This window comes from Crocodylus porosus, unplaced genomic scaffold (genome assembly GCF_001723895.1).
Source record: "Crocodylus porosus isolate Cpor-Errol unplaced genomic scaffold, CroPor_comp1, whole genome shotgun sequence".
Taxonomy (NCBI): domain Eukaryota; kingdom Metazoa; phylum Chordata; order Crocodylia; family Crocodylidae; genus Crocodylus; species Crocodylus porosus.
Window position 1 is genome coordinate 104485480 of NW_017728886.1, and position 25304 is coordinate 104510783.

At 41.3% G+C, this 25304-nt stretch overlaps 1 protein-coding gene across 1 annotated transcript in view; it reads right to left on the minus strand.

Moving 5' to 3' along the window:
- The window catches only part of GABBR2 (gamma-aminobutyric acid type B receptor subunit 2), a 1005856-nt gene extending 980558 nt beyond the window's left edge, over window positions 1–25298 (minus strand). Inside the window, exon 1 of the mRNA XM_019540184.1 lies at window positions 25126–25298. Coding sequence (XP_019395729.1) covers window positions 25126–25278 — 153 coding nt within the window. The 5' untranslated portion in view covers window positions 25279–25298. The remainder of the gene's footprint in view (window positions 1–25125) is intronic.
- Window positions 25299–25304: the final 6 nt, after the last annotated feature.

Below are 25304 nucleotides of genomic sequence, written 5' to 3' on the forward strand. Positions count from 1 at the left end.
CTGGACTAGGAAAAAAGGAGGAGAAATCACAAGCATGACTATAATATAATGGGTAGGACAGAATGCTGGGTTTCCCACCTCATAGTTGTATATTCTATCCACTATGCTATAGAATTATGTTCCTCTTTGTTGTTGAACCAAGGAAGAATAAAATATGCCATGCAGACATCTTCACCAGGAGAAAGTGAAACCCTTACCTCAGAATGGCTGAAATGTGGATGCCCTCCTGGAAGAAAATTATCGAGGAATGGAGGGAGCTGATTCACTAAGAAAAGAAATTCTCTTGCTCTCTAGATAGCATATCCAAATGGCACGTTGGTGACCATGGTCTTCCATAGATCTCTTCTCTCCGAGGCATACAGAATTTCCAGTGTTAGTACATTCATCCATTTAGATAGACTCTTGACACCAGTCAACCTCTGTCTTTCATGATCTCTCCTTTCTTCAGTCTTTCCAGTTATGACCAGACTTTCAATTTCCTCTTTCCTCATAACATGTCCAAGAAACTCCAACTGTCTCTTTCTGATGTTAATCAGCAGCTTCCTCCTGCAGCCTGCTCTTAACAAAATATCTTCATCTGAAGTGTGACTTGTCCAACATACCTTCATGATGTGCCTTAAGAACCACATCTCACTTGCTTTAAGAGGAGAGATTAATAAAGCTAAATATGTCCAGCATTGCAAAACAAGTACTAACATTAGACATGAAAGCAATCCACAGATATCCAAATGGCATAAACAACAAATCCCCAGCTCTGCAACTGGACACAGAGATTGCCCTGATACCCACACTATCTCCATCTCTTTCAGCATGATTCTGAATGGATCCACTTAAATGGACCTAATTGCCAAACTAGGACATAATAAAGGAAAAGAAATATTTAGGGTAGTGGATGGGTCTAGAACTTGAACTAAGAGGATTAAACTAAGAAAGGAAAAAACAGAAGGTGAAGAAAGTATCAAGAAAAGACCTTCTAGATAATGAAATCTAGACTACTGTTACTTAAATAAAATGGGAACTGTGACTGTGGAAAAACATAAATTAAGCAGAATGTGAAACATGGGAAATTATGGAGCAAGATCTGTCTAAAGAAATTTCACACTATATTGGCCAATCCTACAAAATGTACTAAAAGAAACACTCCTCATGAGATGGGAAGATGGCCTGTCTAACCTAAAAAGTCTTTTTTCCCCCTCCAATAACTCCTATAATCCTGCAAGTGAGCAAACCAAGGACATTTTGGACAAATGAAACCAGTCTTTGTCCCTAAGACAACACAAGTGTAATAGGCACAGTCCCTTGCAGCTGAAAACCACATTCACATGGTAAATGATCCTGTCCCAGTAGTGCACAACTATCTCTAACATAATGCCATGTTGAGGCTGCCTTTGTAACTAAGATGGGCCCTATACCCTGTCCCACTATTGACACTATTTGGCAGTGTCACTATCTAAGGCTCAGCACCTGAACGAAGTTCTCTTCAATTATGCAGGATGCAGTAAATCTTTGAGTTTGTACTGCCACAGGTGACTTGCAGAACACTTAGGTACCATCATTATGCATTAGTGAAAATAGTTTATACAATATTCTACTTCCAATAAGATCTTTAATGTAACCTCCCCTCCAAACAGCAGCTTCTCTGTTGTTGTATCCTCACCACAGATATTAATTATCTATATTATTACAGTCTACCTTTTACACACTAGTGATATTTCTTGTTGTCAAGGAGATGGACTGCAAATTTCTTTCCAAGGCAAAATCTCACACTATCAAAATATTTCAATATTCAAACTAAACCCCTTTATGGCTACATAAATACACCCTGCATATGGATATTATTCAAGTCTCTGAACAAGTAGCATCTCTCCACCACCAACTCAAGGATATAACTCATAGTTTCTAGGGGTACTGTTTCCTCCTACTACTTTTTTAGCAAATAAGTCTCTCCCCACCACATATTTTCATTTTTTATTTCTCAGCACATAAGAAGTCACAGAGCTATGTTTTCTTGGTAGCCAGGCTTTCAGATCTTCAAGGTGACATAGGTGTCAAATGAAGAAATACAGACGGGTGAATGGACTGTGGCATGCAATTAACTATACAGAGAGAAAATAGAAAATAAGCTGATCTTTAATTTGTTAGAAAAAGGCATTACAAGATTCAGTGGTAGGCAAATGAAATTAGCAATGGTTACCCAAAAACAAGACGGACAGTTTTAACAGCAAGGTCAATTTACCATTGGACAACATTTCAAGGTATATATAATATACTCTCCCTCCCTTGAAGTATCTAAATCAAGACCATGTATCTTTCTAAAACAGGTGGTTCTTGCTCTACCTGAAGCTGGTGGACTAGGTTCCCCAATCACTGGATAGAATAAATTGTGTATCAGACAAGAGTTCCAACTAATAATTGTAGAATAAATCTACACTGCAAGGAAACGTGATGGTGGCAACAAAAAGGTCTACCCATTTTAGTTCTAGGTAGCTAGCTGTAAGGGAGCAGGGTGTCAGTGACTGGGGTAGGTCATCTGTGTTGTGAGACCATAAGCCAGGAGTCCAGACCCAGGAGTTGAGAGCAAGGAGTCACAAGCCAAGATCAAACACCAGAGTCAAGTTTAGAAGTTCCAACGCTTCCAGGGGTACAGCAAGGTGATTACTTCCAGCTGGGGCCTGGGGCAGGATCCCCTTCAACTGGGCTTCAGCTCATTATACAAGCACAGATAAGAAAACCAGTCAAAATGAAGGAGGGGGGAGGGGACAGGCTTCAAAAGGGGATATCAGACCCAAAACACACTCTCAGGGATCCCTGGTTATATAACCCACACTGAAATCAGTGCTACCAGGTCTTCATGGTTATTGTGGCTCATGCTAGAAAGCCAGAATTAGTGACCAATTACTGAAAATGCACCTGATTTGCTTTCAAAATTCTAGATTTTCTTTCAGAATTCTAGCTCCTTTTCATTTTTTTTAATTAACTTTTTTCTTTTTTTTTTGGTTTTCACTTGTTAGTCCATCTTCACAAGACTAGCAGTTGGATATGCCCAATGCATAAGTTGCAGGGGAAAATGCTCCTGCATCCCAGACAGTTTCTTACTCCATCAGCTTCTTAAAGTCTGGGTGTTAGAGCCAAGGGGATTATGCAGGCTGGAAAGCCTTTCTCCTTCTAATGCAGCTGGTAACAGGCCAAATTTAAGAGTGGCTACTTGATGCATGCATCTTATCAGTCAGGCTGATCTAGTCAAATATATTAACTTTTATTATATATTCTGTCTCATACGTTTAAACAAAGAAACACGAAGGGGTTAAGAACCCTGTTAAAGGTAAACCTTAGCACATATTAAAAGCACAATGTGATTATCTGCATGTTAAAGAGGAAAACATGTGCCAAGTGTGTTTGGAGTATCACAAAGTTAAATCACAGCGGATTACCTCCAGCTCCTCATATGCAGTACATGCTATACTAACATAAGTCTGCTCCACAGAGATAAAACAAGGAATTTGCAGTGCACCAGCATCCCAGGATGCACTGCTCCCAGCCCTACCCACTCCAACTGTGGACAATCCATTTAACCTCCAGAACACTACTGCCAAGGGAGTGGTACTGCCTGGGAGCAGGTGGGGCTGTGCCATGCTGAGGCTGTTACAGCTGAGCCCCCTGCACAGCACAGCAACCTCAAGCTGAGAAGGTGCTCATGGGGAAATCAAATTCACCCATGCCTGGGGACAGGTGGCACAGCTTAAGGAGACAAGCAGGCTCCATGCTTCAACCTCCCCTCCCAGCAGGTCCATGCAAGTCCAGCTTCCCCAGTGAGTGCAGAGCTGCAGCCACTGGGAGTGGGGTTGGCAGTGCAGGAGCACAGAGCCACCAGGTAGGGGAGACACACTCCATGCTCCTGTTGTGTCAACCCCTCCCCACTCCCACCTCCAGTGGCTACAGCTCCACACTTGCAGCGGGAAGCTGCAGCACAGAGCTGCTAGGAGGGGGCCTGGCATGGCATGGCATGAACATGGAGCTCTGGAGTGTCTCTGATGCCATCTGTTTATTTGGGGCTGATGCCCCAGACATGAGCGAGTCCCCTGTGCAGAATGGCAGCCCCAAGCAAGCAGGCAGTGGTGTGACCAGGCAGGAGCTTCAGGAGAACAGGTTTATGGCTGTTTAGTTGCAGCTATCAATACTGAGAGAAAGTGTTTCTCAGCTATTTTTCTTAATAGTCCTATGTCCCCTGGCACAGGTGAGCCCCCCTCTCACCAACTTCTAAGAGCTAGAAACAAAACCTAACCATCCTGACTCCTGGCACCCCCATTCTAAGCCCCATGTCCCTCCCAGAGCAGGGATAAAACCCAAGTACCCCGGCTCCTAGCCATGCCCCTGCTTGCCAGCCCTCTATCGGCAAATCAGAACTGTGGTCGTCAGGGATGGCATTAAGCCTTAACCTAAGACTGGTCAGAGCATGTTCTAACTTCAACATTGCATAATTTTCCATAAATTTAGCACCTGTAACAACCCCCAAATGCTTGTTTACACTCAAGCTCTCTTGGCTTTCTTGTAACAGTGGCAGTGGAAAAAAAACATAATTTGTACTCACTTTAAGGTCCCTTTAACATCACCAGAGCTCACCACAGGGTCACAGTATAAATGAGAAACGGATCAGATATCTTTTTCAATAGTATAATAAGAGAGGTGAGACAGCTATTTATAACAATCTGCACTGAATTATTTAAGAAATATCTGGTTTGTATTTTAAATCATCATCAAGCTACCAGTCAAGCAGTCATTCTCACTTTCTTCCATCCTTAAGAACTCTTATTTTGTCATTATTGCTGGTTCAGACTGAATTCAAAGTTAGAATTTCACAAAAAAGAGAATAACACTTGAAGATAGTTCGCTGCATAGCAAAGATAAATGAATCTTTTTTAGCAGTAACCAAGAAATCACTACAAATTTGAAGTCACAAACTTGTGAATATCATTCAACATTACAGTCATCATTATTCAACAATGCTTTCTTATACCAGTGTAAGAAACACTATGTTCCAGCATACAATAGAGAACATACTTTGTAGCTACTGCAGTTACAATACCAACTCAACATCAAACTTTACACTCTTCAAAACCCCAACTGTGACCAACCACAAACCTTAAATACAATATTTTTTGTTCCCCTTCTAGCCATAAATGGGAAGCAGCTCACATGATCTGCACTTCTGTTCCTGTTCCTTTCCAGAGGAGGGATGTTAGCTTTAGCCGCACTGCAAACTTTCTCTAAGAGGCACTATTGCCCTCAGGCATGATCACTGCTGCAGACTACCCCACCTTGCAGCCATGTAGTTATACTTATGTGGCCATGGGAGGCAGGCTAAGGCTAATTACTATAGCTTGGGAGTGTTAATTAGCTGTCTCGCTGCTTCCCATCCACATGACAGGCATGTTTGCGGGCCCTGCTACATACCACGGGTAAAAGTGTGTGGTATAGATGTGCCTGCTGAGTCAGGTGTATTCTGTGCTTCTGAAAAACACCATTTGTTGACATTCACTTTTGTAGAAATATGGTGAATAATGTAAGTCACTTAAACATGAAAGATAATTTTGGTTTGAAAAATCACCTGTGCAACAGAAGCTGACTGGTGGCTATGGTTGAGAAACTGGCTGTGAAGAATGCATGCCAGCATGAAACCAGAGATGAAAAACGATCTGGAATATTTCACAATACACAGTGAAGGAGCGCAACAAATTCAAAGAAGCAACCAGGCAGCACAGGCAGTGGAATGAGTGTTTAAGAAAGCTGGTCCTGCCTGAATTAAAGCAAGAAAATGCCAAAAAGGAAAGGGATTTGGGGCTGGATAAGTTGAAAACAAATCATTATGGAAAACAGAAGAGCTTTCAGTGCAGACTGGTCTCTGTTTGGCCTGTTATTTGATCACCTACACAAAGTTTTAAATGAATAGACCTAAATTTGAAAATGTATTTCTTGCAAGGAAACCCCGTTTTCCTTTTTTTTTTGATAACTTTATTCATTATATAGTGGTACATTGTCTTGCCAATGTAGTTTTTGAGCTGTAGGCTATAATACTTTAGAGCTTGGCTGAAACTGCTGCAGGGTTTGCCAATTCAAAAAAAAATCATTTTACTTCCTAGAGCAAAACAGGACTCTGCACTTTTTTCCTATCATTTTTTTACAGTGAAAGCTAAAGAAGAATGCGAGACTTGTCAGAGAATGACAGCAAAATGAAGACATCTCTGGTGGGATTTTTTGTAGACGTTGACAATTCTGCACCAGTCACAAATCAAAACCATGTAAATTGCTCCAAAGGTAATAGCGTTCACCATAGGCTTGAATTCATTCAAATAGAACAACAACAAACAGTAATACGAGGACCTTATTAGTTGCATTAAATAAAGGTCATCTTTCCTAGAATCTGTTTACTATCTCAGCTGTCCATTTGCCTCTTAGAATCATAGGGCAGGGAATCCATAAATCTTCCATATTTAAAGAAGTAGTATTTAAGAGGAGTGTCACATAAGCCAAAAATCTCCTGGGGGTGTAGGAGGAGAAATGGGGAGTCAGGGGAAATGGGGCCAGAGCAGAGCTGTGTAGAGAAGGAAATGCCATTTTGTGGAAGATTTGGAAATTCTGGAGTTAAGTACAGGCTATCCGCTATTCAGGGTGTGTGCTGTTGGAGGGAAAGGAGTGCACTCTTACTTTGTCCTGCTGACACTGTTCCGCTTTGCATGGAATACATAAAGATTCATTATGCCAGAAAGAGAGAGTACATACAAGGCACTCTGGTTTGGGTTTATGACAACCGTGGAGGGAGACATAGGTTCCACTGCCAGGTCCTAGGACTACCTATATTTACTCTCAGGCTACTGTTTAAAAGTGGTGGCACAAACTGTGGCTTGAAAGAAAGCAGTGACCCTCTACACTTTTTAAAGCAAGGATGTAGGCACCTAACTTTAACAGAGAGATCAGGGTTGCAAATACCAGGGGGAGGGAGGTACCTCTTGATTGTGCAGTCAAGCAGATTTAGAACACATCTCTGGGCTGCTGGCCAGGTCTAGGAAAAAAGAGAAAATTGGTGTGCCCCTCGCTGCCCATGTTTCCTACCACTGCCAGCTGTGGCTTGGGTCTGCTGGTCCAGGGCAGTGTCCAGTGGATGGAGGCAGCAACACCCCAGCAGCACCTGACAAGATGGGTACACTCAGGCCTCCCCGACAGTCCCAAAGCAGGGGGACATTGGGGCTAGGGTTGGGAAGGAGGGCCGAGCCAGGGTCTGGGCAGACATACTTCCCATCCCACCCGGGCAGGGGCAGCACCGGGGTGCCAAGTGCCAGGGCCAGGCAGAACAGGGAGAAGCAGGTGAAGGGGGAGGCTCCACAGGCCCTTTGCAAGGTGGCAGCCAGAGAAGAGTGGGGTCAGGTGGGAAGCGGGAGCTGCCCCAGGGCTCCACAGACTCAGGCCATGGTGGGCAGGCAGGGGTGCCCAGCAACACCTGAGGTGGGGCCTGATCTGCACAGCTCTGTGGGGATGGCTGCAGCTGCCCTGCCCATGAGGGAACGCCACCTGGCCAGCACAGGATGCCAGGCTCAGGTGGCTCCTGGCTCAGTCTCCATGTGTGCCAGGCACAGCGCGAGCAGGGTGGAGCCACCCCCAGTGCAAGGGCCTGGCCATGGGGCCCAGCCACAGAAGCAGCCATTGCAGACAGTGCTCAAGGCCAAGCTGGCCATGAGCCTCCAGCACAGTGGCCCTCCACAGTGCCTGCCCAGGTCCTGTGCTCTCCCACACGCAGATCCCCTTCAGGGGCTAGGCCAGACCTGAGGGCGCAGCCTGGGAACAAGGGATGGGGTCAGCAGAATGCAAACAGCATCCCCGTCTGTGTTCTCTTTACCCTACCCCTGGTGCCTGCTGCAGCGCCGGAACCTGTGGCTGCTCCAGAGAACCCGGTGCAGCAACTTTTATATATTTTATAAACAATGTCCTTGCACACTTCCTGGCATGCCGAGGAAAATGTCTCCAGATGCCACTAATTGGTATGCATGCCAGGAGTTGCCTATCCCTGTTCTAGCTGTACTTCTGATCTGTTTCAGGGATGGAATACCTGACCTAAAGATGGAACTACTTGCAGATACTAAGTTAACTATCCCTCTTCCACCAACAGATAAGAGAAACTAGACCAACATTCCCAGCTAAAATACGGCACAATGTGGTTGTAACCAATCCTGTGTATGACAGCTCTTATTTTTAACAATCCAAACAGCAGGAACTGATTTTTTCATTATTATGATGCAGCAAATTGACTCATTCTATTATAGCAAACACCCTCTTTTTCTTCTGGTCCCATGGGGGTTCACTATAATGGAGGTGTGCTGTATTTGCAGTGCTCTGACCCTGCTTTGATGGACCTTGGTGCATTGGACAGTATGCATCTCCAAAGATTCCAAAGAAAATAAATGGTGGCCCAGCAGGAATACAGCTGAGGAGCTGACTCCCAGATTCCCGCTTCCCCACAAGAACAAGAATATCAGATCTTTCCAGACTAGGAAGAGTAACAAGAATGCCAAATGGAAAGAGTTCACATAGCATTGTACTCAGGCAATAGATGCAAAATATACTGTGTGCCTCTTCACTGAACCTCTGCTGCACTAAAAAGTGAAATCCTGAAATAAAATGGAATCTGGACAGTAATACAGAGCACAAGCCAACAGGCAATTAGGCAGGCCCCATCAACATACTTTTAAAAATATATTATTCCTAAAACAAAGAACAACTGCGAATAATCACAGTAGTGGCATTTTCCTTTTTTTTTTTTTAATATAGATTCAGAGCACTTTTTCCTTGGTATTTTCAGTTAGACGATTCTAATAATGGGGATGGTAATATGGCAGTTTGAGAAGGCTAGAATTAACATTTGACAAGTGCAATTCAGTTCACAGTTTAAAATGTCTATGGCATTATAATTCAGTTGTTCTAAGAGGTAAAATATGAAACTGCTCATCTGAATTACTAGATAGCGTGAACTGACTAACTGAAGGCATAGTCTTTCGATTACTTTCAGAAGGCCCTAATTCACATACATCTCCAAAGTTTTGTGCCAAAGCTTTTTAACTGTGCCAAGGTAATAATACTTCTGACTACATTTAATGTGTACTGAAACACAGGCTTTCTGAATCTCAAGACCCTTTTGTTTTCTGTGCTTTTCTGTGCAGATGGCTTCATACAGCATTCCAAAAGAAATCAAACGCAATTTTATTTATGCAGATGGGGCTGCATATTTGATGCAGTTGCACATAAAAAAAATCCAACCATTCATAGGTTCTAACTTTTGAAATAGAACTCTAATCAATAATAATTGCATGAAGTCAATATCTTTTGTTTAATTTTTTAAAGTTGCTTTTAAGCATCGTTGAACACATGCACTCATGCATGAAAAGGAAGCCAATGTTAAATAATTCAAGCAACCTTAATGTAATAGTTCAGTTTGCTGCAGTTTAAGTCTCAAGCAGACAAGCTTCCTTAGGTAAGATAAGAGCATGTTTACACATTTTCTTTCTAGAAATTTGCTGTACAACTTCATTTTATGTGACTGTTTCATTGCTGCTTCTTTAAAAGAATAAACATACATACTTTAAACAAACTCTGTTATACACAGGTGTTATTCTTTTAGATCCCTGATATAGAGATCAGCAGATGTTGGACCCATTTGCTACTGCAGAAAAACTACCAACACTCCAAAACAGTACATGTTTGTCATTTCTGAAGCACAGCATGTAGGTAATCAAATGCCCACATGAACTAAGCAAAAAAGGATAAAAATAACCTCATGGTAGAATTAAGTCGACTGTACGTTCAAGCCACATTTTCTATTCACTATTATCATTGCAGCTAACCAGAATGCAACAGAAAACCAAGGCCACTAACTGCCTTCCCTCATCTCAGTTAAGTGTCTAAAAAGAGTAATTTCCCCCCAAAACATGCTTTGGGCTGCATAAGAGCATTATGCAGCATGCTAGGAGATTATAGGCTACTGTCCCACCTCTGCCACTGATTTCTGTAAATATCACTGTGCATTTCACAATGCAGATTACTCATGAATGCAAACGAGAAGTAAACAATATGTCCATTCAGTGAATATTAAATATTTTTTGGCACTGAAGCAGGGGCTGGAGTTAAGGCATCCCATCTCCTGGAGAAATGGTCTGATTTATAAAAAAGAGAGATAGCCAACCATGCTAATCTGAAGTTAGTCAGAAGGCAGGGTACATATGCACATTTATAGACTAGCTAGATAAAATATATAGAGAAAGCACAGGTTTCATCTCACCATCTGTTTCTATGACTATTTGAATGTCTTATGCAAAGTAGAAGAACTGTAACAGGAGAGACTGAAGAAGCTTGATATCTGAATGCCCTACACCCTAATGATTAGGACATCCGTGGAGTAGAAGGAGAGTCAGAGAACTTGGTTCAAAACCATACAAGCAATCAGGCAGAAAATGGATTAGAATCAATTTTTCCTATCTTACAGGTGCTGCCCTAACCAGCAGGTTAAAAGGCATCCTGGTAGGGAAGCTCCACCAGTTATTTCTGCTGGAGATATTCCACTTTCAGCAACAAACTTAAATGGTCATTACGAAAGAAAGCAAGAATGATCCTTTAGCCTACTGGATAGGACACTTACTTGGGAGGTAGCCTCGCAATATCTGTTTGAAGTTGAACAGTGTCAAGAGACTCCCCGAACTATGCTACAGACTGGCGCTTATGGCACCCTCCTAGGATATGAGAGATAAGGATTCAAATCTCTTCAGAGAAATCTCCTCAGATTTCTAAAAGAAAATCATGTCAGTGTTTTTGGTTTAGCAGCAACATCAAAAAAAAAAAAAAGGAAAATCCGATTCAGCCATCAAACTGAAAGATCAATTTAATAATCCCTATGCATGAAGGCTTCATAGACCCATAGTTGCAGTGACCTCCCGCATTTTTTAAATGTTTTTCTTTACAAATAAGGCAACTGAAAGGTTCCACAAGATCACTTCCCATGCGGAGCTGGGAATAGAGACACAACTCTAACGTAACAGAGTCAAATCTCATTTACTGCACTGCATCACTTCTCAGGATATACCAAATTTAAATACCTATCTAGTCTGTTTGCTGCTAGGTCCCATGCTCCTGTGTGCCGTTGGTTCCATAGTCCCAGGAAGAGAAGTCAGGAATCCAGATGTCCTCCACCCCATGACCATTTCACTAGTCATTGTGTAATTCACAGCACATCTCCCTTGAGGTGTTGATAAAGAATTACAATCCACCTCTGTTACCAGTTACACATTTCATTCAAGTTATAGGGGTCTCTGCTTCAGACCTCTAGTTCCACAGTTCAAAATCTACATAACATCCATGTGGGTAAAGACAGTACAGGCACATGGAATTAGAGACCATCAAAACACACACACACACACACACGCATGCACGCACGCAGAATTAAGGTGGCTTTATAAAAGACCTTGGTGAGTTTTAGTTCTCACATGAGAGGCGCATGACCGTGCACTAATTAGAATTGGTAGAGAGGCTAAATAACACATGGGCCACACAGACTGAACTACACGGAAAAGAAATCCATCCTGTTCAATCACAGCAGAGTCCTGTTGTATTTGGAAAGTGCAAGCTGTCTGGGAGGCACACATGCCCTATAGATACCTGGGAGGCTTCATTCACCAGGACCTTTATGCAAAAGCTTGCAGCCACACCTGGATTAGTGCAATAATTTAAACCGAAATGGTACAGCCCTTCAGCTGCTCACCCTATTATTCTAAGATATATTAGTTAACCAGGGTTGCAGATCAGCAATTTTATTTTCAGTTAAAGTTGTAAAAAAATGAATAATTAAAACAGTTAAATAAATCTGCTATGATTAATTTTAAAAAACAGAAACTCTCTTAATGGGTATAGAATTGATAGATATCTGTTACATAATTAAACACAGAGCCAAGAATACAAAGCAACTTTGTAGCACAAGGAAATCATGTTAGCTTAAATTAAGCACTTTGAAAATTACATTGAAGTGCTGATCCTGTTACATGACAAATTTTTCCTTTGATAATTTTCTGGAGCCTTGACAAGGGATGAAAGAATACCTTCCCTCCATCACAAATACACTGTAACACCTTTTGTCTAATCTTTAATAAGATAATTGCTAAAGGTATAACTCTAAACATTTTGAAAGCTACAAATAAGCAAACTTTTTTTTGATACTGAGCACCATATAAAATCAACAATATATTGTACTGAGATGTGCGTGTGTGTGTGCATGAATAAAAGCATGAGTATGCAAATGTGCTCTGCCTTAGGTGTGGGGGGCCTGGTTTACATCTCAGATCTCTTTCAAATATGTGGGCATTGCACAGTAGTGTCACTGAGTAGGGGTGACCAGGGCAGCAGCCCCAGGCACTGCGTTTGGTGGGAAGTGCAAAAACAGTCATGACTGTACCAGCTACTGATTGCGCCACTTGTGATTGGCACTGCAGCAGCTGATGCTGCCCCCGGCGTTGTGAGGCCACCCCAGGAGCGGAGCTGCCCCTCTACACCTCTGGCATCGCATTCTTTCATCGTGTCAAAGATGTTCCACTAGCGGCAGGTTCTACTATTTAATTGCCAACATATACAAGTGCATTTCTTTGAATATTCTCTGCAAAGGGAACCATCTTCCCTGCTATTTTCCATCCTCTTCCAGATAGGATACAAAAATTGGAATCAAATTTTACAGTGTGATGAGTACACGTGTTCCCTCATCCTCCTTCATACCTAATTCCTCCAGGGCCCTAGATGAGATTTCTCCTCACCTTCTCCCCTCCGTCCTTTGGTCTAGCAAAACAGACTTTCCTCACAGGCTTGATGCCTTCTGTGGCAACACACACAGAGCACGGTTCTCTCTTCCTCAAACACTGATTTTGTTATTAAAAGTAACCATGGTAACGCACAGGTAGCACTGGACAGAGTTGATCTGTGGAGCTACCACCAAAGGAAACAGAAAGAGTGAGAGAGAGTCAAGAGAAAGAAAGAGGATAACATTAGCAGGGCTCCATGCTTGGCAGAGAAGTGGGGGGAAACACCGGCCTGGCATCTCAGCAAGCAGCACAAGAGTTTACTTCTCAGTTGCATCTGAAATGCTGAGTGGAGAGCTAGATATATGCCTTCCCCACCTCCCATGAATAATGCTGCTAGTATCAGGAAAGAGAGGCTATGTCTCAAGCTCCTCCCCGTTCTTGCAGCTCCAACTAACAAGCAAATTCTGGGAAAAAGCCACACCCAGCAAGGACCAAGTTGGCCTTACCGTGGAGTGGGATTCCCCAGGACTGAAAATGCAGTAGGAAATGTCTAAGTGTGTGATCATACACATACAGTACATAAACTACAATACTTATATAGCCATACCTGAGTATCCTTGAATAGTACCTTGAGTTCATAATTCTTCAAAATCCAAGAATGCCTGTATAAATGTTCCAAGGCTAAATGAACAGCAGGTAATACTCCTGCCGTTAGGTTTCTGTGATCAGTTGAGTATCTGACAGGCAAAAGCCCAAGAATAGAAAGACGAGTACGATCCCATTCTTCAGAGCATCTGATGACTAGCAGCACATAAATTGCCAGAATGTCCATTCTCCACTTCCAGAAAAGCATCTTTCTTTGTGTTTCTCTCTGTTTTTCTGCCTCCCCTTGGAGCCCTCATCACTAAAGAGAACAGGCCTCAGCTTCTCTTGCTGCCTGACATTTTGTGGCCTTCTTTAGCCATGGTCAGCTGTGTCCCTCTAAGAAAGGAGCTAATTGTTATTAAGGGATAAAGAGCTCTCCACGTCTGGCTTTTCCAATTTGGACAGTAATCCTGCTCACAGCAGTGCTGTGAATCAATACTTCACAAGAATAATCTCTAGGCAAATTGCTCTGCCAAGTCTAATTTTAAATGTGTCATTTCAGACATTTCTGTAGCAGAAATAAGCATCCATAGTTGACAAATCTATAAACAAATTAATACAATCATTCTTTTAAAAAGCAATAGCCTATCAGTTGATCAAAATGCTAGTATATTGAAATCACATTTTCAGTACCTCAGTACACTATCAGGTATGCACTATTGCTTCAGCTTATTTTATTATGTATACATTAGCTATCAGTCATGGTTTCAATTTACTTTGTGAAAACCAGAGAACATGCAGTATTGCATATTGATAATATCTCATGTACCTCAAGAAAGGAAAAAATGCTCTGACAGTTGCACATCTTAGACCTGGTTTTACTTTTCCTGAATACCCAAAGCTTTGTTAGTCATGTAAGTTTTTAGCACACAGCAAATGCAGTACAAAACTTTATTAAAATGTAACGTCAAAGCTTTTTCAAAATATGGTCAAGTAAAAAACTTTATTAAAATGCTCCTTTTTCACCAAAAAAAATCATTTTGATGCATCAGCATTTTTCATGGGGGGGTGCGGGGTTCCCCAATCAGTTATAATAGTGAACTTCCCAGCCTTATAGTTACGTTCTATACATTGTGTAACACGATGCACAAAACATAAATAATGATGATAATAAAATAATGTTGGGACTTCTAACATTGCAAATGGAAGTAATAAAGTATTATAGCCTTGATGAAAGGGATACATAGTTGCACTGTCCCTGGAGAGGAGTCGGAGAAGAAAATGTGCCTTAGTCTACTGCTAATAATGACCAGTAGCATACTATGCTTTCCAGACCCTTGCACCAAACCATTCTGCTGACCAGTACAGGGAAGACCAAAGTCCACCTATACCCCCTATTCTGCCCCTGCCATTTCCAGGCTCAAATAAGGTGAGCACCTGGTTTGCAGCCTCCGCTTTCCTCCACCAACCTTTGCCCAAAGCCACAATGCAGCAAGGCTCTACAGGAGAGTCATGCTGTGATAGAACAATTCTGTACGTGCAGGGAACAGGTATAATGACCTAGGAGGTATTTTCCATCTCTCATTTCTATGGTTTAGGAAAAATCAGCCTTAAGATTAGATTCACCATTGAAGAGTGAGCCAAAGCAAGGTTAACGCATCACCTAAACCCTGCTTAGGGCCTCTTTTGAAGGGTGACATGGGATTAAACAGGGCACATGCCTTGTGGAACCTTCTTTACCAGGGTCAGTATCCAGTTTTTCCAACACTACATCTTCAAAAATCATGTGATCAGCTTTAAAAATTATGTGATGGGGAAACTTGTGTCCCAGTGGCACTGAAGTCCATATTCTGCAGTAAAGTGCTGAGATTTGTATGTGGATAGGTCTTTCAGAATGAATGCTGCATGCAGGGTCTCATGCAATGGATACATAAGTGCTTTTTCACTAAGACTTTCTCTGTTCTCTACCCATTCTAGCCTCAGGTCTCTTCAGCTATGCCACATTTAACTGTGACCAGTACAGTGATGAACACAATCGTGTATTAATGTCCTCTCATAAACATTTTGCCACATAATGAGAAAATATTTCTGTTTCAGACGCACAGGATTTTTCCAGATAAAATTCAGGAAAGTACATGTCAGAATATGTCCCCACAAATCTTTACTTTTCTGAATTAACTAGCCACACAGGTAGATGATCACACAGATTTCTCTCTTAAAAGCAGAACTTGCTTTACCACAGTTTTGACACCTGTAAAGCATAGACAGTACCCCCACTATAACAAACCCTGTTTATAACATTTCCCCACTTTTAACAATCCCAACAGCAGGGACCAATTTTACATTATGATGCAGCAAACTGACTAATATTACTATAGTGAACACCCTCTTTTAATGAACGTTCCTCCCAGTCTCCTGAGGGTTTGTTATAATGGGGCTATAATGTGTTTCACATATATTACACCCAAGTAAGAACTTTAAAAAAAATATTTTCAACGGATTTTGCTAATGACTTTTGCACTAAGGTGCTACATAATAACAGCCAACATTGACATCCCAATCTGATAAATCCATTTACTATACCTCCTTCCCAAATCTACTTCTTAATTCTAAAATTAAATTTCCAAAACTTTTATAATTATGAAAATTATCAAATCAGTTTCAATTTGAAACTGGGTAGGTTGTTCAACTTTAGGCCTGCTGTTCTCCAACACTATTTCACAAATACACCTGATTTTTCTTTAGGATAGCAATAATCACTTTTTTCTGGATCTAATTTCCAGCCTTGGGTCCAAGTGAGAACCATGTTAATCTTCTTTTAGTGACGCTGTACACACAAATACTCAACTTCTACCACAGCGTATAACAGAGTAGGTTTTAGGGAAGGGATAAGGTGCGGTGGAAAGACCTGCGCTGCAAATTTATGTAATATATATGGGAAGTATGTTATCTGTGCTCTAGTATATTTCCACTGTGCATATAACATTTCAAATTGAGTCTTGGACACTCTAATCTGTATTTCTGAGATACAAATCATTTTAAGTGTTATTAGCTCATGTGAAAGGTTGACTACATATTTAAACTATGTTGAAGGTTGACTATATATACTTAAGCTGTGTGCTTTGTCCTGCCTCCCACACAATAATTTCTCCCTTCCTGAGTGCAGTTCATTAACATTTACAGGGATGCTCCCAATCTAGACTGAAATGTTAGCTCCAGACTGAAATGTTAGATTATCATTTGCTACTTTTCTCCTGAGCAGCTCTGATTTCCTTTTTTTTTTTTTAAACTGATCAGTTTAATTACAGTGCAGAAGCCTCACATGTCATCAGAATCCCTTACAATCTCTTGGAATTTAATATAATTTAGGTTAGAGGGTAAATTCTGTTCCCACATCCAGGCTCATCCTCCTTCCAAGCCAAGAGAGGATGCAATACTGAGAGTGAGCCACTCCTGGACAACTCTTCTGTGTGTCTTTCAGCTTTTCAGTAGCCAGCTGTTAACTGAAAACAGCTGACAGCTGACACAGCACTTCTGAGTATTTACTTCCCTCACAGCTACCCAGAGCAATTGAACCTGATTGTAGGCCAGAAAGCATAACAGAAGAATCTGGTTTTGCCCCAGATGCAGCTTCTCTCTTCTTCTAGCCTGGCACGAGAAATGTCCCTCCTGCAGGGCAGAGCTCAGACTTGTATCCTCCCTGCTGAGTAGGAGGCTTGGCGAAGGAAGCTGATATTACCACTGTGTATAGCACTAATGAGACCATTCCTGAAAGCTTGTCTAATATCACTCTGAAGTATACAGCTGGTCCAATAAAAGATATCACCAAAAACCAACAAATCTTCTCTGGACAATCATGGCTATACTCCAGTCCTACCATTCCTGAAGTACTTTATCCAGTTATGGTGTCAGCACTTTGAAAATAGGTGAAGAACTGGAATGGATTCAGCAGACAGCTACAAAAATGATCTGAGGTCTGAAAATCCCATTATACAGGGAAAGGTTAATTTATCCAAGACTGTGGTTTTCAACCTATTTAGACTCAAGGCACTCCTCATTATACTAAAGGCACCTCTTGGAAAATGTCAGCTCTTAGCTTTCATTCATTTTTCACTACAGAAAAATAACAAGAGGAATTCTTCTGTTGCAAAGAACGCAGAAAGACCCAGCAGGTCACAATGTTTTTGAAACTATGAACTCCTACTAGAAATCTCCAGACTTATCTTGTGAATCAGAAGTGTTTATATGCCTAACAGAGCTAATATTGCATGGCACCCTCTCCACATTCAACTCTCTTAAAAGAGGATCCACAGCACCCGTGACTGAAAAATCACTGATCTAAGAGAAGGCTAAGAGGGTACCTGATCATGCCCTACAATCTCTTATCTGGGAAGAGATTTCTGTTAAAAAGTGGACACACTCTAATTCAACACTCAACAAAAACATTGGCCTGTGTAAAACCACCCCCCTTGAGCTAACCTACTGGTAACTTTACCAGTACAGGTTTCCACAGTGCCTGAAACACTCCCATCCTAGTCCATGATCGGGCTCGGAGCTGATGAAATAATATAAATATAAATAAATAATAACAATAACTTACTACTGTACACATATTGGTCAGGGATCCCACCTCTGCAGCTCCTGACCCACACAACTGTGCAAGCAAAATGTGGTAGCATGGATCCGGCCTGAAAAACAGGGCTAAAGGGCCACAATAGCATTTTATAACTTGAATTTTATCTACTTCACCAAAACCAGCTTTTTTGCCATGGTCAAAAATGCCCCTTGTATAGGCTAGGGAACTGAGTGATATGTTATACCTATTCATATCTAAAATGTACATTAATTTATGCCTGAATTATGAATTCCCTGCATCCTTTATATTCTGGGGGTAGAATGATGTGCAACAGTTTCAAATGCATTTTTTGTTGCAAGACTTTACATCTTTTTCTAAAAGATATTTATTTATTTCAGCCAAGCAATTTAAAAGTTTAAGGCAAGAAACAAAGAGTGCATTCATTCTCAATTATAAGTGACATTTCTGGGCCTTATTCTCATAGTGTCATTTCTTATTCAAAATAAGTGACTGACTCTTAAAAGTGCTGAGCACCCAGCAGCTTCTACTGATGTCAGGAAGAACTGCAGATCACTCAGAATTTTGAAAGACAGACCACTGATTTAACAGTCTAATTATAGGCTCTATTTTGAAAATATGAAAGGATGGATAGGCGCTACATATGATGTTCCCATCACAAATTGTGTGGCAATTACTCTGTAAAGAAAACCAGTGACTAAACTAGAAATGTGGACTTGTACACAATGCAGAATGCAGGTTATCGTATATCTCCCACAACAGTTTGCTTGTGTATTGCTTCTGAAAGAACAGTCACTACTCTGCAAGTTTTAGTATAATGCATAGCCCTCCCTCCCACCCCCAGAATCTTTTTTCCTGCCTGATACCCGAGCTAGAGCAGTAAACTATCACATCTGAGATATAGAATGGGGACAGAGTGCAATGGTGGCTAAAGCCCAGGGCTGGGTGGGTATCAGGCACTTTCAATATGGTTTCTTGATGCACCATTGCCTTGCCATGTGAATTGGAGCAAGTTCTTAACCTGCCTGGGTCAGATGGCTCACCACCCCAGTATGAAATAATTATCTAAGAGAGGGAAAGAGAAGGAAAGAGAGGAGAACTGGGCCTCCTGCCTCCATTGTCCTTCTACAAAATAGATATTTATACTTTCCCAAATACAACAGGGCAAGATGGGGCTGAAATCACTAGTGATAGTAAAGTACTTTAAGATCTCATGATGAAAAGCTCTACAGAAGTGGAAAGTATGAATGCTCTGTAAATGTTTGCAGATATTTAATATATTTCCCAATGGTAACGCTTGAAGTGCATGGCAGTAAAAATATCTGAAATTAATAAGATCTGAAAAATAAGAATGAGTGAAATGTTGTGGTGTCTGAATTTTAAACTTTCAAAGTGTCACATTTCATATTGAGTAGAATTTATAAAGAAAAATATTGAGTCAGTGTCTGGTTACTAAGCAAACACTAAATTGTCTTCTAGGGCAGGTACAGTAAACAATGGAAAGGAAGCTAATTAACATCCCAAAGGGGAGTTCTTACACCCTGAGGGTGTGGGATGAAAAATGTTTACAAAGATGCCTATTCTGTGTGTGCTCCATCAAAGAACTTCTGAAGCTGTAGAGGAGACCGAAAACAAGAGTGTGGGATGGACACCAGGATTACAACAAGGAATGACTTTGGAGAAAACAGAAGGGCAAAACCAATCTCCTCTTCTTAAGGACACTACAGGGGTTACCAATTTATGAAGGAAAAGGTACAAAAATAAGTAGGGCTATGGCAGCAAAAGAGGCTGTAGGACAATGATGAATTGGGCTCACAGTGTTTAGTGTTTAATCCAAACCCAGGAAAAAAGCAGGCACTGCCCCAGCAGTGATTCTATTAATTAATAAGAATCAACAGGGCTCCACAAAAAAAGGTCTAAAGCAAACCTGATGCCATTGTCTGACAAATTTACAAGTCTAATTACTAAACTAATTGTGTTGACATAACTTCTGTAAAACATTTGACAGTACCACATGGGATTGTGATTGAAAAACTAGTACTGTTCAATACAAATATGGCACATATAATACAAATGTAAGGTGATAACTGGTAATAAAGGTTATTATTCATGAACAGACTTCAAGAGGGTTTTCAGTGGCATTCTGAATCTCACCCCAAAACTATTCAATCGTTTCATCAATTATCTCAAAGAAAATATAAAATCACTGCTGATAAAATTTGCAGCTGATATAAAGATTGGCAGAGTATAAAAAAAGATGAAGATATATTATAAACATCGAGGGATACAGAACACTAAAAGCCTGCATAATCAACCTGTGTTTTAATACATTTAAGTTCTAGATCATTCATACAGGATCAAAGAATGTAGGCTGTACATACTTGGCAGTAATATTGTATTCTGGGAAGCAGAGATTCTGAAAAAGCTTAGGTAACCATGAAAGATTACAAACTGAATGTGACCTTCTAATATAATGTCTGGCAAAATGGGCCAACATACTTGGATGTATTAACAAAGAAATATAAAAAAAGATCAAAGAAGGTGTTACAATCTCTGTACATAGCAATAGGGCAGTAGTTCTCAACCTTTTTAGACTCAGAAAATGCCAGTTCTTGGTGTTCGTTTGTTTTTATTTGTTTGCATTACAGAAAAATAATAGGGTAATTCTGCTGCTACAAATGCTTTGATACTATGTATTCCTATTTGAAATCCCCAGGTTTATCCTGTGAATCGTGTATGCTTGCTTAACAGTGCTAATATTGCATGACACTTCACAGCACCCTTGACAAGATCTCCAGGCATCCCAAGGGGCTACTACATCCTGGTTGAGGGTCACTGTACTAGTGACTGCTCAACTGGAAGTTGCATCCACTTCTCATGTCCACACTGTTAAAATTATGATGAAAAATTGGAGAGGCTTAGGAAAGAGCCACACTTGATCGGATGCTGGAAAATCTTTCTTACTCCAAGAGACTAAAGCAGCTCACACTTTTTAGCTTAGCAAACCCAGTGTTAACAGGAACGGTCTGTAAATCTCTGTATTGGAAGAATGTTTCTGATCTAAAAGACTCTTTAATCCACTGCAAGGAATCCAAGCCCCAGGAAGGTCATACAAATGTGTCCAAAAGTGCTGGCCAACTTCCCATTTCTATATTGCTATGTGGGAAAAGGGTCCCAGTTACAGTATATCCCAGCTAGACATGCAAGAGCTCAAAAGGAACTTGGAAAAGCTGAGATTCTCTTATCTAGCAGAAAAAATTATTATGAAATCCAGTGGCTGGAAGTCCAAGACAGCAAAATTCAAAATGGAAATAAGATTTGTATCTTATGGTTTAACACAAAACCATAGAGCCATGAGGAGAAAATGAAAACTTACCAAACTATATAGAAAACCCTCTACCACTTGGAATATTTAAACTTAAATTATAGTTTAAAAAAATACAGTCCAAATCATATTTGGGATAGAGCAGGAATCTTGGCATGTAATGTATGGGCTAGGTTTTATAGCGTTTTACTATGTAATCCTAACAGACCCTTCAGACCTTAAAAATATACACATTAGTTGAGAAAGATGTGTTTTTTTCAGGAAAATCTAATTTTTTTGGAACTAGCCCTGAGCCACAGACTACTCCTCTATAAAAACAGTCAAGCTATCATCTGGAATTTCATCTACCCAGAAGTGCCCCTGACAACAATGTAAACAGCCTATATAAATTAATCTGCACATAAGAATTTTCCTTTAAATGTTGACAGAACTCATTTCTATCACTTAAAAACACTTCCTTCCCAAATGCTAATGAAACATACCACAGCTGAAATGGTAGTATTAGCCCTAAATGCTAGTATTACAAAAGCCAGCATCCATCCCAAATTTGGGGCTCAGGATTAGTGTCTACCAGGTCAAAAGAAAGCAGAGTGCAGTCTCAGGTGGCGTAGGTCCTCTTTCCTCTTTGTCTACTCATAGCAAAAGTAAGAAAGCATACTGCAGTCACCTGAATTTAAAACCCTGGACTTAAAGTAAATGTATTCTATATGAAGTTACAGAAATTGTAAGCATTAATTTAACAGCACTATTTAAGTTGCTAGAATAGCATCTGAATATATAAGCATGAATAACTACAAACTACACAAATCCAATGTGAACTAATTTAGATAATTACATTTCATGAGCTTTTTTATATAATTATGACATCATGTAAAATAGACAATATCCTTACACAACAAGTTGTACCTTAAAAGTGATTTTTGGAAAGGTTTGGGGGAAAATATTTTAAAAACCTGCTCAAGATTTCAAATCACTATCATATGCACACTAAAGTGTCATAAATATTTTCATACTGTGTCACAAAATACTCAGAAATTCCAGTCTTTCATTTACTCTCCAGCCCTGATTTCAAGGCTCCATGTTTCCTTTTAAGAGCTGATGATGTCACAAATCTCTATAATTTACTGAAAGAGAGGCACACTCCCTGGTCAGTGATTATATAATGAGAATGAAGGATTCCCATTCTAACTAGCTGACAGTATACTTATTGGCAGTCTCAGAAGATAGGTCAAGATCTGAATGGGCATTATGAATGAACTATTCCTCCATTTGTATTCTGCGCACAGCAAAAGACAATGGTAAAGCAGTTTAAAGAAGTTTGTCCTGCCTTTACTTTCTGGCTCTATCCATCTGGCATCAATGGGTCTTCAAAATAGGAATTGGGCATCTAAATCCCATTTTGGATCTGGGCCTAACTTGTTTGTTACCACAAAGCATGCAATAGTGATCAAAATATGCTGTGCATTTTCTAAACACAATTATGCTAATACAATAAACATGTTATTAAGATAGTCTAAAACTCACTTTGGCCTATTTACAAAGCATATCTATATGTCAGTGTATCACAGAAAGGAAAGATGTTTCTTAGTTCTAATTAATTCTGCAGATGATAACCTCATTCTGTCACCATTAGTTCAAAGATATTCAAAAGTATGTGTTGAAACAAGCACATTTACTCTCCCAGTCAAACCCTGCCTTTCATATATACACAGTCAAGAGGTCATAGGATTGCATATGAACTCTCATACATATTAAGATGAATTAACACATTAGGAGCATCCAGAACTAGCTGACATCCAGTGTCTCCCCAGATCACCCTTACCGTCAGAACTCAAAGCTACAAAGCATGTTTATAATAGGACCCTGGGTCTTGATTTTTCTGGAGTACAGAATAGTGAAAATATTCCTATTAAAAGCCAGTTAACTCAGCCACTAAGAAATGGAGATTTTTCCCTCTAAATATTTCAGTGCTTGCTTTTGGTTCAGGCAGTACATTTTGTGTTAATAAACAACAGACATATATTTAAATCTCAAAAGTGTTTTTAAATGAAGTGCAGCATTTTATAAATGTTAGTTGCTGTGTGCAGAAAGGAAATCTTGTCCATATTCACCTACTTCCTTTGGGTATTTTGTTATTATGATAATCCTAGCTTCAAGAGAAATCAGCTGAAATAGAATACTGCAGCAAAGACTGAATTAAGGAAACTGTATTTTCTAGCAAATACTGCGCTTTTGCTATCAAAGCCAGTGTTGTCATTCAGAAAATTCCCCATAATCCTTTTCATTATCATTTCATAATTCATTGGTATTCCTTTTCTTTGGGAAACTAATGACTACCATAGGCTGATGAGGTCTACGCTCCCAACATACCAGATGCATTAACACAAAAAATGCTACTGGGGCACATCTTATTATTCACAAATCTTCAGTGATATTAGCCTTCCTTGCATTTTGCCTTGCTAAAAAAGAAAGAACTATGCTAAACACAAAAAAGACAGTTTGATGCAAATGAAAAGCAGCAGCTCTAGAACAAAAGGCTCCCTAAATAACTTCTGGATCCAATGAAAACATCCTGTGCTTGCTTGATCTCAATTGATTCCTGTCAGATTGTGGGGACCAGAGTGCAGGAAGGCAGGGGTTTTCTCAAGATAAATTACAGCAGGGAAGATTTTCAGTAGCCCTTCACTTTACCAGGGTTGTCTTGGAAATGCATGGCAGGCAGTAGCATAACACAAGAAGTGACTGCCATCTTCAGGAAAGGTTCAATACTGAGGCAGCAGTTATTTGCTGCACACACACGCTTATGGAAGTTGTTGTTGCATCCAAAACCAAACGACATTTAGGGGGAAATAGCCCCCTTCCCCACCCCCCCTTTTCTTCCAAGCCCTCACATCAATGTTACAGAGGTGAAGAGAATGAAAAATTCCTCCGGTGAAATCTGACAAGTCTTCCCTGCTCTGTGCCCTCCCACGACCCCAAACACACAGGTCTGGACCACAGGATGCCACAGCACTTGTGTGTGTGCATCTGCCCAAACAGGCAGAAGCTGCAAATTTAACTCTTTGTGACACCAGCTTGGCTCTCCCCATCCTGCTGGCCCGGCTTCCTGTGCCCCCTGACCGGTGCCTGCATTCCTTAACTGGCCTGTGCCTGTGCCAATGTGTGCGTGCGTGTGTCAGTGTCTCAGAGTGTGTGTCTGTATGTTTCCATGTGTCTGTGTGCATGCATGTCAGTCTCAGCATGTGTGCATGTGCATGTGTCAGTGTCTCGGTGTGTGCACGCATGTGCGCATCAGTGTCTCAGTGTGTGTGTGTGCATGTCAGTGTGTGCGTGTGCCAGTGTGTGTATGTCAGTGCCTCAGTGTGTGTGCGCACGCATCAGTGTCTCTATGTGTGTATGTGCATGCATGTCAGTGCCTCAATGTGTGTGTGCGCCTCAGAGAGTGTCTGTGTGTGCCTGCATGTGTCAGCGTGTGTGCACGCACGCATGTCAGCCTCAGTGCGTGTCTGCATGCACACGTGTCAGAGTATCTGTGTGCGCGCGTGTCAGTGCGTGTGCGGCACACGCAGCTCCTATGACTCCCTCCTGGCCGGATCCCCTGGAAGCGGGCGGGAGGGCACGGCCCGGGGGCGCAGCGCGGGAAGGGGCACCCCCGCATCCCACCACCGCGTTTAGCCCCAAACACCGGGGTTGGGGAGAACCCGGTGTGCATCTGTTGCTGAATAAACACAGGCTCCGTGCCGGGGGTCGCAGCCAGCAGCCCCTCCTCTGGCCCCGCCGCCGGCCGGCCGGGCGGCCCCTACCTCGGTGTCGTAGAGGCGCAGGTCGAGGAAGTAGGGGTGGAGCAGGGACTCGTTGCGGATCTGGTCCATGGCCAGCTGCACGGCGGGCAGCACGCCGCGCCCGATCTTGCTCTTCTGGTCCTCCTCGGCCGGGCTGAGCGGCATCAAGCCCATGATGGAGATCGGCGCGGCGGCGGTGG